The 15,346-nt window shown below is 39.1% G+C and overlaps 1 protein-coding gene across 3 annotated transcripts in view; it reads left to right on the top strand.

Moving 5' to 3' along the window:
- abcc1 (ATP-binding cassette, sub-family C (CFTR/MRP), member 1) overlaps positions 1 to 15,346 on the top strand; it is a 117,025-nt gene that overhangs the window by 95,860 nt on the left and 5,819 nt on the right. For all 3 annotated transcript variants that reach the window (XM_059979371.1, XM_059979372.1, XM_059979373.1), the window contains 6 exons: positions 3,511 to 3,710; positions 3,982 to 4,108; positions 8,076 to 8,177; positions 9,135 to 9,281; positions 11,015 to 11,173; positions 11,277 to 11,443. In XM_059979371.1, coding sequence (XP_059835354.1) covers positions 3,511 to 3,710; positions 3,982 to 4,108; positions 8,076 to 8,177; positions 9,135 to 9,281; positions 11,015 to 11,173; positions 11,277 to 11,443 — 902 coding nt within the window. The remainder of the gene's footprint in view (positions 1 to 3,510; positions 3,711 to 3,981; positions 4,109 to 8,075; positions 8,178 to 9,134; positions 9,282 to 11,014; positions 11,174 to 11,276; positions 11,444 to 15,346) is intronic.

Raw genomic sequence — 15,346 nt, forward strand, 5'->3', positions numbered from 1 at the left:
ATGCTTTCTGCAGGCACGCCAATTCTGAATCCACCTGGCTAAACTTCCCTGGATTCCATGCCTTCTGACTTTTCAAATAAGCCTACCGTGTGGTACCTTGTCAGATGCCTTACTAAAATCCATGTAGATCACATCTACTGCACTACCCTCATCTATATGGCTGGTTACCTCCTCAAAGAACTCTACCAGGCTTGTTAGACTCGACCTGTCCTTTACAAAGCTATGCTGACTGTCCCTTATCAGACCATAATTCTCTAAATGCCCATAGATCCTATCTCTAAGAATCTTTTCCAACAGCTTTCCCACCACAGACGTAAGGATCACTGGTCTATAATTACCTGGACTATCCCTACTACCTTTTTTGAACAAGGGGACAACAGTCGCCTCCCTCCAATCCTCTGGTACCATTTCCGTGGACAACAAGGACAAAAAGATCCTAGCCAGAGGCTCAGCAATCTCTTCCCTCGCCTCGTGGAGCAGCCTGGGGAATATTCCGGTAGGCCCCGGGGACTTATCTGTCCTAATGTATTTTAACAACTCCAACACCTCTCCTCCCTTAATATCACCATGCTCCAGGACACCAACCTCACTCATATTGTCCTCACCGTCATCAAGTTCCCTCTCATTGGTGAATACCGAAGAGAAGTATTCATTGAGGACCTCGCTCACTTCCACAGCCTCCAGGCACATCTTCCCACCTTTATCTCTAATTCATCCTATCTTCACTCCTGTCAACCTTTTGTTCTTCACATAATTGAAGAATTCCTTGGGGTTTTTCTTTATCTTCCTCACCAGGACAAATTTATCCCTAACATCCTGCAAGAGATCCCTAAACATCGACCACATGTCCATGGTACATTTCCCTGCAAAAGCATCATCCCAGTTCACACCCACAAGTTCTAGCCTTATAGCCTCATAATTTGCCCTTCCCAATTAAAAATTTTCCTGTCTTATCTAATTCTTTTTCATGATAATGTTAAAGGCCAGGGAGCGGTGGTCACTGTCCCTCAGATGCTCACCCACTGAGAGATCTGTGACCTGACCCGGTTCATTACCTAATATTAGATCTAGTATGGCATTCCCCCTAGTCAGCCTGTCAACATACTGTGACAGGAATCCAACCTGGATACACTTGACAAACTCTGTTTCGTCTAAACCATTGGAACTAATTAGGTGCCAATCAATATTGGGGAAGTTAAAGTCACCCATGATAACAACCCTGTTGTATTTGCACCTTTCCAAAATCTGCCTTCCAATCTGCTTTGCTGCTACCAGGGGGCCTATAGAATACTCCCAATAGAGTAACTGCTTCCTTCCTGTTCTTGACCTACCCATACTGACTGAAAAGAGGATCCTGCTACATAATCCACCCTTTCTGTAGCTGTAATAGTATCCTGACCAGTAATGCCACTTCTCCTCCCCTTTTTTCCCCTCTCTATCCCTTGGGCTCAATGACTTGGGCTTAATTCCGCCGTTGTCTGTAAGGATATTCTCCCTGTGACCAGATGGGCTTCCTCTGGGTGGTCCAGTTTCCTCTCTCATAGGGATTAGTAGGTTAATTGGTCACATGGGTGTAATTGGGTGGTGCAGGCGTACTGGGCCAGAAGGGCCTGTTGTCGTGATGTATCTCTAAAAAGAATAAAATAAACTCAGCAAGTCAGGCAGCATCTATGGAGGGCAATAAACAGCCGACTGAGGCCATTTGTCAGCACTGGAAAGGAAGGAGGCAGAAGTCAGAATAAGGTGGTGGGGGAAGAGGAAGGAGTACAAGCTGGCAGGTGATATTTGAGACCAGTGATGGTGGGGGGGGTGCTATGAAGTGGGAGTGGACAGGTAAAAGTAATAAAGGGTGGTATCTAATAGGTGAGGTCAGAAGACTTTGGAAGAAATAAGCGAGGGGAACCAAGGGGAGGTGATGAGTAGAAGAGGAGATGATTAAGGATGAGAAGTTGACCGCATTTGCGACTGGGAAAAGAGAGCTGGATGGCAAATTACCGTAAGTTAGAGGAATCGATGTTCATATCATCAGGTTAGATGCTACCCAGATGGTATATAAGCTGTTGCTTTTCTAGCCTGAGTTTGCACTCATCATGGCAGTATTGGAGGCCATGGGTAGACATTTCAGAAAGGCAATGGGAGGTTGAATTGAAATGGGTAGCCACGGGGGGATCCTGCTGCGACAGACAGAGTGAAGGTCCATTTTCCGCCTGTAGTTTCAGTGCAAAGTCCGATTAAAATAATCACGGCTACTACCACAATTGTGATTCACATTGTTGGGTAATTTGTTTGATTGCTGAATAAATCACACAATTGTAAATATTAAGTATACCTTACAGATTTTCTTTTGTTTTATATGTTTAAATAATTAAACAATTGATACACATCAATTAACTTGATACATATGATTCCTCACTTTTTGGGTATGCAGCTGCATGCAGCAACTGCTGAAGGATTGCTAAAAGTTATTGCTCATCTATCAGACTTGATTAGGATTTCTTCACAGTGCGGGTGGGAAATTGCTGGTTTGCTCCTCGGGAAGTTTTGGATTCAGCATTCAAGTGCACTTTTATGGAAATGCCAAGCTTCCTAATTCTTAAATTATGTACTTCCTTATTCTTAATTCTGCATGTGGAAATACACGAGGAGCGTGAAGGTATTAAGTCGAGGCTTGGTACCTCTGTTTAAAAAATTTTGCCCTCTGGATTTGGTGACCATATTGCAGACTGGTAGGATCAGACCATCATTCAGATGATGCTCCCCAGCTTTTTAATTAAAATGCTGATTATAATGGAATTAAAAAAATATATATATTTTTATTGAGATACAGTGTAATATAGGGACTTCTGGCCTTCTGAGCTGTGCTGCCCAATAATCAACTGACTTTATTCTGGCCTAATCACGGGACAATTTAAATGACCAATTAGTCTACTAACTGGTATGTCTTTAGAGTGTGGGAGGAAGCTGGAGCACCCAGAGGAAGCCTACATGGTCATGGAGAGAACATACTAACTCCTTGCAGGCAGTGGTGGGGACTGAACCCAGGTTGCCTGTACTGTAAAGCGTTATGCTAACCGCTACGCTACCATTAGGAAAGTTTATTGAATTTCACAATAGTTAGGAAGGATCAGCTTGTATTTCCTAACAGAACTGAATTCTGATAGATTCATTATGACCCTGTTGAAATTTGAGGCAAGGCCAAGGACCTGAATGATTTTCTGTTTTCCTTCACAGGACTCCTTTATGGAATGTGTTTGTAGGATTATTGGTTTAGGGCAAACATTATCAAAATCTGGGCCATTGCAATCTAAAGGTCTTGCAACTCTAAGAGTTGTGCATATAGCTCAGTACTAAATAAATATGAGAGGGGAAGTGATTCAAGATTACATGTTACAGTAGAATGTGGGCTTTCTGGTATAATGACCTTTGCAGTGCCTTGTTGAAATAGCAACTGTTGCATTGAAGGAAAAACTGGATGATTCCAAATCAGTAACATTCCTTTTTTTCCCCCAGAGATACTATGTTGCTACCTCCCGTCAGCTGAAGAGGTTGGAATCAGCTAGCCGATCACCCGTTTTTACAAACTTCAGTGAAACTTTGCTTGGTGTCAGTGTCATCCGTGCTTTTGGAGAAGAAGATCGTTTTATACGCCGTAATGACTCCAGGGTAGATGAAAACCAGAAAGCATATTACCCTAGTATTGTTGCTAACAGGTAGTCTAACAGTATAACTTCACCATTTGCTTTATTGGCAACCATGCATTTTTATTGGAAATTCAGTACTTGGATCATTAAAAGAGACCCCCATACAGGTTTCAATTCAATTAGTCTTGATTGTCAAACCAAATTATGAAGGTTAGTGTCTTGTTATGTCAATTGCTCTGACTTCCCATGGCTCTAGGTCTTTGGGGATGGGACACCAAAGCTGTTATGATTGATTCCGCAAATAATTAAATTAACTATTCTTGTCTTGTTATCTCACTAGGTGGTTGGCTGTGAGACTGGAATTTGTTGGCAATTGCATTGTATTTTTTTCCGCCCTCTTTGTTGTGGCTTACAGAACTACAGTCAGTCCAGGCCTAGTTGGTCTATCCATTTCATATGCTTTACAGGTTTGGAGAAGTAGATTTTCTTTAAGTTATGCCATAACATGTTATGAAACTCTGTATTTCAGCTACGTTAAATGTAGCATATTCTTCATAGTCATTATAGTATATTTATACTTTTCATCAGTTCTGGGCACTGTCATGATTCCACATTCATTATCCATTTATAATTGACATTGGCAAGTGCCTTTTTAATTTGGAGGAGAGGTTGTTGATAGAATGTAACCTTGGCAGGTTCATGCAGTGCAATGCAACTTATACATAGTCTATATTAGTGATTTGGCTGAGGACTAAATATCATATTTCCATATTTGTTGGTGACAGAAATAAGCAGGAATTTGATGATATTGGAAAGGGGCTTCGATAAGACAAGCTAGGTAGCAATGTGACATACTGAGTATTATGTAGAAAAAGTACAAGGTTATCCATTTTGGTAGGGAGTGCCTATTCAAGTTACTGATAGCTGGTATGCAGGTTTGGCCAATAGATGAAAAAGCATGTTGGCTCATGATAAGAGCATTTGAGTACAAAACTGCCAAAATATCTCCCAGGAGTATTGTGTACAAATTTGGTTTCCTGTACTAAAAATAAAATATATTGCTATGAAACAAAAAGTTGATGAATTAAATTGACGTGGCTTGGTTGTTTCCCTGATTGTATTGTTATAGGGCATAGAAACAGGCCCTTTGGCCCATCTCTTCCATGCTGACTATGTTGCCCACCAGACTAGTCCCATTTACTCACATTTGGCCAATAACCTTCTAAAATTCTCCTTCCCGTGTACTTGACTAGATGGCTCTTGAATGTCAATGTGGAATTTCTTGTACAGTCAACCCTCCGTATCCGCGAATCGAAAATATTCCGGGAAAAAAAATTCCAGGAAGTTCCAAAAAGCAGAACTTGAATTTGCTGTGTGCCGAGCACTACGCTGAATCCACGTAAATTAAGTGATATGTAAGTATACCCTGCTGTAGCCTCCCACCATTTCACAGATCCTCAGTCTCTCTCCAGCGCTCATCGTTTGAGCATTGTTCACCTCGCATATTGTTCATTCGCTACTTGTGTTGAGAGCAAGAGGAAGGAGTTTCATGCTAGTAAGGGATGGCTGGCTAACTATGTAAAGTGCTAGAGCCTCAAGAACTTAAAAATCACAGGAGAATCAGCATGGGTTGTTGCAGAGGCAGCATCAGTGTTCCAGAAAACCTACGATGGTTGCGTCTGTACTGAACATGTACAGACTTCTTTTTTCATGTCATTATTCCCTAAACAATACAGTATAACATAACAACTGTTTACATAGCATTTACATTGTATTGGGTATTATAAGTAATCTGGAGATGATTTAAAGTATACGGGAGGATGTGCATAGGTTATATGCAAATCCTACGCCATTTTATACTTCTGATATCTGCAGGGGGTCCTGGAACCAATCCCCCGTGGATACCGAGGGATGACTGTATGATGAATTTTGAATTGCTGTTGTTCAATTAATACTACTTAACTACTGTTTCTAACAGTTCATTCCAAATACACACCACCTTCTGTGTGAAGAAACTGCCCCTGATATTCTTTAAATCTCTTGCCTTTGCCCTCTTGATTTTAGCACACCCCTCCGTGGGGGAGGAAACTGTACTTTTCACCCTGCCTGTGCTGCTCATGGTCTTAATATACCTCTATCAGGTCACCCTTCAGTCTTCTTCGTTCCAGGGAATGAAGTCCTGGTCTCTGCAACTTCTTGTTATAAAAGCCCCCAGGTCCAGGCAACACCCTGGGTAAATCTTTGCTACATTCTTTATAGTTTAATAACAAATTTCCTCTCATAGATTGACCAAAACTGTACACAATACTCCAAGTTTTGGCCTGAGAGATGTTTTATTAACTGCATAGTAAATTCCCAATGCGTATGCTGATTGCCTTTTCCTGAAAGTCTGTGTATCAAACACTTCCTTTACCACTCTGCCTACCTTCGTTGCTGCTGTCAGTGCTCTACACACTTGCACTCCCAGGTACCTCAGAATCACAATCAGGTTTAATGTCACTGACACTGAAATTTGTTGTTTCGCAGCAGCAGTACATTGCAGTACATAATAAAAACTACAAATTACAATAAGAACTACTTACTTAAAAATGTCAGGTCGTACAGGTTGTTTCAAAGCTCAACTCCGAAAGGAAAGTTACAGGCTATTGATTGCAGTGATAGTTTCTGAGGAGAAAGTGTGATTAATAAAGTATTTATTAGTTTTGTTTGCTAGCAGCAAGTCATTGCTGTGCTTCACTAGCCCCATCTGAAACCAATATCTTGCCTTTTATTCATACAGCACCAACCATCTCATTGCTCTGAAGTTACCACAGATCTTTCAACAATTCCAATGCCTCCAAATCATCCCCACTTGAACTTAGGAACCCAGTCCCCAATGCCCATTGCCTGATTGCTGCAATGGAGATCTTCTGACTCAGGGATAAATGTTACTGTAGTACTAACTGTGACATGTGATGCATCTGAGCTTCCAGAACTTTTGTGTACAGCGTAACAATAAATCAGAAACAGTCTAATAAATGAAACATAGCATAGGAAAGTCATGTCACCCAACACCAACTAACTCAATCAATTACATTAAAGGTATTTGTAAATCTTTCTGTATCCACCAAAAACTGATGGGAGTATTGATTAAGTACCAAATAACTTTGCTCTTTTAATTAAACATTGATATAAAGTGATGTTGGTATTCCTGATATTTTGCAACTTGTGTGTAAATAAAATCATAGATGATGAAGAAGATATCAAAAATCACTGGTATGTGCTGTAATAATGCAAGACTTATTTCTGTGTTGTATCATTACAGAGCACATGCAATAAGATAACACTGACGGGTACAATATGTAAGAATTTTTTTCCTTTTCCCTTGGCTCCCTCTGTTCCATAACACTCACCAGGGCCCTACAATTCACTGTACAAGTCCTATCCTGGTTTGATCTCCTAAAATGCATTAGCCAACATTTACTTGGATTGAAAGCCATTTGCAAGTCCTCAACCCATATACCTCTTTGTGTAATTTTCATTACCTTCTATGCTATCCACAACAAACACTACCTATTTTAGTATCATCTGCAAACTTATTAACCATGCTTTGGTACATTCACATCAAGGCAGTTGAAGAAAGGGGTTGGGACATTAAGGACTAAAATGAGATGAAATTTATTCATTCAGACTAAGAGTGTCTTCACATTTCCCTCTGAGAGAGCTGTGGGGGCTTTGTCAAGGTTGTTTTTGAAATAGAAATTGATAGACCAGGATTTTAAAGAAAATGAAGAATATGATCAATGAGCAAGAGAATTTTATTGAGGCAGAAACCAGTCATGATCTCATTGAATAGTGGAGCAGGCTCAAGGGGCACATGCCATACTCTTGCTTTTTGTTTCTTGTGTAAGTAATAGTATGTCCTTGATTACCCTGCCTTTCTTTGAATGGCGTTGAGCTTTTTGATTGCTGCTTTAGGTCTCTTAAAATGAATGAAGGACTATTTCATTAGACTTTTGATTTGAACCTTTTAAAGAATGCAAAAGCTGATGGTCAATAGATGTGATACCAATTGCAAAATCATGTAATATTAAGCATGGCTTGGTATATTTTCTAAAGGATCTGGAGTTTCTAATATGAAAATATAAAATAATTATTTCTTATACTTAAGCAAACAGGAAAATAAAAAAATAGACTCCACAAAATTTGTTTTTATTTTTGTTGCTTTACTGCAATCTGCAATATTTTTGTCAGTAATTTAGTTTTATTGAGGGCCAGGTATTTGGAAATTCTTGTAATTGTTTAATATTGGCACTTTTTGGGATTTCTATTCTGTTTGATTTAAGCACAGGTTTAAAGTAAAGAGTCCTATCCAGTCTATAATGCATATATTTAATAATGTTAATTGTATTAACTAATTGATTTTATTTGTAAATTGGTTTTATTATCATTTAGATAACAGCAACATTAAACTGGCTGGTACGCATGTCTTCAGAAGTAGAAACTAATATTGTTGCAGTGGAAAGAGTGCAGCAGTATTTTGATACTCCAAAAGAGGTAAGACTAAATTTGAAAGAAAAGAAATAAAGGTGTGTTCTCACTGAATCAAGGGGGAGTATAGCACATCTGAGTTCAATCTTATGTCCATTTACAAAATATAGGTTTGTAAGCTTTGGAAAAAAAAGAGTCTAATGTATCCATTGATCCACAACTCTAGAAAAAAGGTTAATGTATGAGGATGCTTCTGGGCCTCCAATTGCTGGAGTTTAAAAGAATGGAGGGGGGAGTGGAAAAATCTCATTGAAATCTATCAAATATTGATAGGTCAAGATAGAATGGATGTGGAGAGGAATCTCCCTACAGTGGGGGAGTCTAGGACCAGATGACATAGCCTCAGAATAGAAAGATGTCTTTTTAGAACAGAAATGATGATGAATTTCTTTAGCCAGAGAGTGGTGAATCTGTGGAATTTGTTCCCACAGATGACTGTAGAGACCAAGTCATGGATCAATTTAAAGCAGAATTGATAGTTTCTTGATTATTAAGGCATCAGAGGTTAAGGGAAGAAGGCAGGAGAATGGGATTGAGGGGAATAATAAATAAGTCATGAATATTGACCACTTCCCATATCTTGGGAGCCATCTCCTGGTGAAAGTAGATATCAATAATGATTTCAACCGCTGCCTTCTTTGTCAGTGTAGTCAATTGAAGAGTAGATTCAAAATCAAGATCTCAGAATTAGTACATGGCACTGCCCTCCTATATGCCTCTGAAAAATGGACCATCTACAGCATTCTCCCATCTTGCGTACTACTGAAATTTAATGTTTTCTTTATTTTCCAGTTCTAATGAAGTGTTCAAGATGTAAAAGGTTGACTTTTTCTTTCCGTTCACAGTCGTTCCTAGTTTATTCTCTTTTATCCCACAAAGGGAGATTCTTCAAATATGATGTCTTATGAATATCTGGCAGCATCTATTAAGATAAATATTACAGATTTTTTTTCTTCTACTTAGGCACGTTGGGTTATAAAAGAGAGTCAACCACCTCAAACATGGCCTTGGGAAGGAAAGATAGAATTTATAAATTATGCATTACGGTATAGGACAGATCTGGACTTGGCTTTGAAGGATATTACACTCTCTATAAATGGAGGTGAAAAGGTTAGTGGGAAAAATGATCTGATGACCAGTAGAACTGAGTAATGGTAATATTTAACTGAGTTGGTGCTTGTTCTAAACTTGCTATTGATTGTAAATGTTATTCTTTTTTAGCTGAACTCTTTATTGACTATAACCTGCAGCTGAGTTTTTATTTGTTATGCGAATACTTGTAAGACCATTTAAAATTATATTTTTGTCAAATGCTGTTTTTCTCCTAAATTTGAGGATTGATCTGATTTTGGGTTTCACTGATTTAAGTTTGATAAGTCTTCTCTTGGCATGGTGATGAGTACTGAATGCACATTAGTGATGTTTGTATATTATATTCAATGATACTTTAATGTGCATGTTGACTTCACAATTACACACTTAATGCTATCAAATAAATTGATGGGAATTTTGCTGTTCCAGTTGAACTTTTTGGGGAATTTAGTTGTAAGATATAGGAGTAGAATTAGGTCATTTGGCCCATGGAGCCTGCTCCACTATTTTATCATGGCTGATCTAGTTTTCCTCTCCGCCCCAATCTCTTGCTCCCCCCCCATTCTCTTCATGCCCTGACCAATCAAGAATCTATCAACCTTTGCCTTAAATATGCATAAAATTTGGCCTCCACAGCTGCCTGTAGCAAAGAATTCCACAGATTCACCACTCACTGGCTAAAGAAATTCCTCCTCATCTCTCTTCTCAAAGGATGCCCCTCTATTCTGAGGCTGCTGTCTGGTCTTAGACTCTCCCACCATAGAAAGCATCCTCTCTGCATCCAGTCTTATCAAGACCTTTCACCTTTCAATAAGTTTCAATCAGGTCACCCCTTATTCTTCTGAATTCCAGTGAATACAGGCCCAGAGCCATCAAACTGTTCAATCCTGGAATCATTTTGAGAACCTCCTTTGAACCCTCTCTAGTTTCAGCACATTCTTTCTAAAATGAGGGGCCCAAAACTGCTCACAATACTCCCAAGTGAGGCCTCACTGTGCTTTATAAAGTCTCAACATTACATCTTTACTTCTATGTTCTAGTCCTCTTGAAGTGAATGCTAACGTCTCAGTTGCCTTCACCACCACAGATTAAATCTGCAAACTAACCTTCAGGGAACCCTGCACAAGGACACCCAGGTCCCTTTGCACTTCAGATTTTTGTACTTGCTCTCCACTTAGGAAATAATCAGCCCCTTCAATTCTTCTACCAAAGTGTGTGACCGAATTGTCTCTGCTACTCTTTGTTTGGGACAAGACTCCCTTATATTTTTGGATATACGTAGCATCCACACCAGTACCACCTCTCCAAATGGACCACAACTGTGTCGTGGTTTGATGCTTGAGAATCTGCTGAGTCATAGTATGGAATATGACAGATTGTATGACAGCTTGGTTCACACATTTGCACTAAAAGAAGCTGAAGACTGGCCAGTTTTTTCTTTTCCCCAAGCAACCCTTTTGCTGACTCTTGTAAATTTAAAGCTATCTGAATATTGGTGAAGTAATTCTATGAAAATCTTAAAAAGTATTCATTTTTGTTACAAAAGGCTTAACATTTAACTTAAGACTATTCTCCTCTTTTTGAACTGCTAGTTTGTTTGATTTATGAGTCTACCACCTAAATTAAAGGAACGGTTTTACAGTTTTGGTATGTTCCTCCAGACATCTAAATCTTATTTGTTTTTCTTTTGTTATCTTCACAACCAGATGAGCTATTGTTCTCACTGACTATGCTGTTACTTTTTCTCATAGATTGGTATAGTAGGAAGAACAGGAGCTGGGAAATCATCTTTTGCACTTGGCCTATTTCGAATAATTGAACCGGCTCAAGGACAAATATACATCGATGGAATTGACATTACAAAAATAGGCCTACATGATCTCAGGCTTCAGATTACAATAATACCTCAGGTAAGCAATTGAACACTTTGGAATTAATGTTTTAAGCCTGATATTGATAATGTTAATCTATAAATCTCATAATAATCAAGTGTTATATGTAATTCATTGATAGGACCCAATATTGTTTTCGGGTTCACTTCGAATGAATTTGGATCCCTTTGATAAGTACTCTGATGCAGAAATATGGAGTGCTCTGGAACTGGCTCACCTGAATGCATTCGTGTCTGGTCTTTCAAACAAATTGAATCATGAATGCTCCGAAGGAGGGGAGAATCTGAGGTAAATACAGATGTCTGCGGTGGTGATAAAGTATAAAAACGTGCTCAAATCAAAATTAATAATCAGGGAATAAATTGTTTTGCTAATTTAGCTTTTGCAGTTTATTTTTACAGCAACAAACAACCAAAGTATGGGTGACAGTGGCAGGAGGCACTTGTGCAGACTTCTGCTGAGAACTTGACTTACAGCTGGTCAGAACGGCAGGATCTGCCAAAATGTAACAAAAGTACTGTACTCCATTCCCTGGATGACTGTGACCCATCCCTAGGCATAACAGCTCTCAATTAAATCAAATCTATGTAAATGTCCCAACCTTGAGGAATACTTGGACACAATTTATATAAAAATAATTGATTTGTTTGAAATAATTTAATAAAACTAAAGATAATTGCATAGCTTTAAATCAATTGAAATTGTAAGAAAGGAAATTGTATTTTGTTTTTCTTGGCAGTTTCTTTCAATTTGCATCAAAGGATCTGCTGGAGTTTAATTAACTGGTGTAGCCTCAGAGGGCAGACTTCTCTGTCTGAATGCTGGGAAATCTGATTAAGTCTACACATCCATGTCAGATGTTCCGATAGAAGTGCAGTGATGCAGCACAGATTTCCTGTGAGCAAAATTTAATGGAGTGGGCTTGATTCCAACCTCCATAGGGAGTCGTGTACTTTCATCCAGTCAGGTAGACTAATACTGGCACATTCTAGGAGACCTGCACAATTCGAGCCTTCCGAAATCCCGAAGCTTCCTAAATTTTGTTTATTTTTTTAAAATTTCATATGCCCTGCTCAGAATTTGGTTGTAAAAGAGTGATATATATTATGAAGTTATTTCTAGTTATGACTTGCAATTTCAGTAATTGCCAATTAGCAGACAGCAAGTCTCATAATGTACTATTAGTATTGCATTTTGTTTCTCATCATCCATGATGGCGTCCTTAAGTGGTCCTTCTGGATTTCAGGTTTTATTAAACTTACTGCAAGTTGTACATAAGTTTATGAAACAGCAAAGTGAGATTAGCTAGCTGTCTGATTACTTTCTTGGGCAAATGTAGGGTAAGTTTGAAACTCTCAGTTTGCTTTGCCATGATCCTTAAAGAGCAAGTAGCAGGAAGTTTGAGGGAAAGGCTACTAAAATTGATCTTAATGGTAAAAGAAACACAGGAATGTTGATTATTAATCATTTGGTTTCGAACAATGTTTTTATGCTAGGACAAGGGTCAGCAACCTTTACCACTGAAAGAGCCACTTGGACCCATTTCCCACAGAAAAGAAAACACTGGGAGCCGCAAAACCCGTTTGACATTTAAAATGAAATAACACTGCAAACAACGTTTTTTTTGCCTTTATGCTATGTATAAACAAACTATAATGTGTTGCATTTATGAAATTGATGAACTCCTGCAGAGAAAATGAAATTACATTTCTGCATGCAACAAAAACATTTTGAACTCCGAAAAAAAGACGTTGGGTTGAAGGTTACTTTTAAGTAAAATACTCAATGTCTATTTGAGTCCTTCTTGTATTTATGAAAAACGCCAAACTTAAATTTGCCGCCAGCAGCAAACCAAAAATAATGTCAGCCAGCTGTCAACCTGAAAAATAAAAGAACTATTTCACTGAACAATGAAAACATATGAATATACGTAAAATAATAGGCAATTAAAATATTTATCATACTTGGTCAGGTTGACTCACACCTGACAATGCAGTCGTATTCAGTAGGGATGGATCGATGCTTAGGGGAGTGACCGGGAAGGATAATGTGTTTTTTTTCCTCTCTGAACTCACAGAAGCGTTTCCCAAATGATGTTTGCATTGCGATGATTGCAGAATGTAAATACTCCGAATTTATCATGTCGTGACCTTGTTTGAACTCTCTCAAATTGTGGAAGTGAGACAATGTGCCTTTCTGTAAATCTCTGGCAAGCACTGTCAACTTGCGCTCAAATGCCAAAACATCCTCCGACATGTGTAGGGCTGTACGTCCTTTCCCCTAAAGAGCTGTGTTCAGCGTGTTCAGGTGCGCTGTCATGTCTACCATGAAGTGTAGCTTTTACAGGCACTCTGGCTGTTCCAGCTCAGGAAAGGTGAGCCCTTTGCTGCCCAGGAAAGTTTTCACTTCTTCCAGACACGCGACAAAGCGTTTCAGCACCTCCCCTCTGGACAGCCAGCGATAAAAACACGTTGTAGCGGTGTGCTACACGCAGTCAATAAACTGCAATCAAAGATAGCTTTATTCGAACTAAACAGCCTTGCTTTTAAGCCTCCCTCAACCTGCCCCCCCATGGGCGCGGAAGCTGCAAAAGACATGTACTCACAAACCTCCGTAGGCTATCTCCCTTAGCCTGAACGCTGGCTAATTGTGAGCCAGTTCCAATGTCGCCACAACGTCTTATTTAGATTGTACAAGATCACCATAATCTTCAAATTTAGAATTACATTTCAAAAACTAACAAACTAACATAAAATACATTTTAATTAAATACTGACCAATTATTTCCCAAAGCAACAGGGAGCCGCAGCACAGACGTAAAAGAGCCGCATGTGGCTCCGGAGCCGCGGGTTGCCGACCCCCGTGCTAGGCTAAGCTGATTTCTATGACACCCACCTGAGGGAGAATGTTGAGATTAAAGCAGCTTTGTTTCTTGTGTTTCAATGTATACAAGGATCTTTTGTTCCATTATTGCCTCGATTTAAGAAGCAAAGAAAACTGGACAAATTCATATCATTGTGTCAAAAGAAAGTGATAGCCTATTGGGTGCATTTTTGATTTTTTTTAAAGATAAGGGATCACATTGAAATGTATAGAAATCTTCTGGGCATGACCGGTAAATAGAGTGATAATGTTTCCCCTGGCTGGTTGCCTAGAACAAAGGTCACAGTCTCAAAATAGGTGTTGGTGATTCAAGAGAGATGGGAAATTCCTTTAACCAGAGGAAATAGCTAACCAAGAGGGTTGTGGCCATTCAGTTTGTGAATTTATTCAACACAAATTGTACCGCCATATTCTACTCCAGCTATTTCTAATTTTTCTTTATTGGAATGTACTGAATCTTCACCACCAGTTCCTTGGAGAACTACCACTGGCTGCAATGCATATATTGGGATGTGATGGTTTACCACACTTGTGCATTGCAGCAAGGATCTACGAGATGTGTGCGAGACCTAGCACAACCACATCTGAACTTAACTGTAGCTTTGGGCCCACATAAATAACAGTTAAATTTTTCTTGAATATTTTCCCTATCAACTGAATATGGCTGAATAGCCTGTACTTAACAGACTTAACCCAGCTGCCTTTCTTTAAATAAAGGGACTACCTCAGTTGTCCCCAGTCTTCTAATATCTCACTAGTGGCTAATGAAGATGCAGATACCTCTGTCAGAGTCTTTGTTATCCCTTTTCTTGCTTCCTATAGCAACCTGGGAAAGATTCCTTCTGAACCAAGGGATATATCAACCCTAGTGTGTTTAATGATGTCTAATGCCTCCACTTTCTTACTATTGACATTATGCAGACCATCAATGTACTCCCTGAACTACTATCTTGATGATTACAGATGAGAGATGCTCATTTAAAATTTTAAAATACACTCTGTTCCACATATAGGTTACTACACTGTTTCCCTGGATACCCCGCTTGCTCCTGATATACTCATAGAATGCCTTAGTTTGCCAAGGGTATTTCATGGTCCCATCTATCCTAATTTCTTTAAGTTCTCTCCCATGCACTCTGTTCATTGCTATATTCCTCAAAAGATGTGCTGAGTTGAAGGTCTACATATATGTCATATACTTGTGTTTTTCCCCTTTCAATATCCTTTTTCTTTTAAGATTGACTTAATCTTGATATTTTTGCCTTTCACTCTTGCTAGAACATGGAACTTGTCCTACAAATGGGAATC

This window comes from Hypanus sabinus, chromosome 9 (genome assembly GCF_030144855.1).
Source record: "Hypanus sabinus isolate sHypSab1 chromosome 9, sHypSab1.hap1, whole genome shotgun sequence".
Lineage (NCBI taxonomy): Eukaryota > Metazoa > Chordata > Chondrichthyes > Myliobatiformes > Dasyatidae > Hypanus > Hypanus sabinus.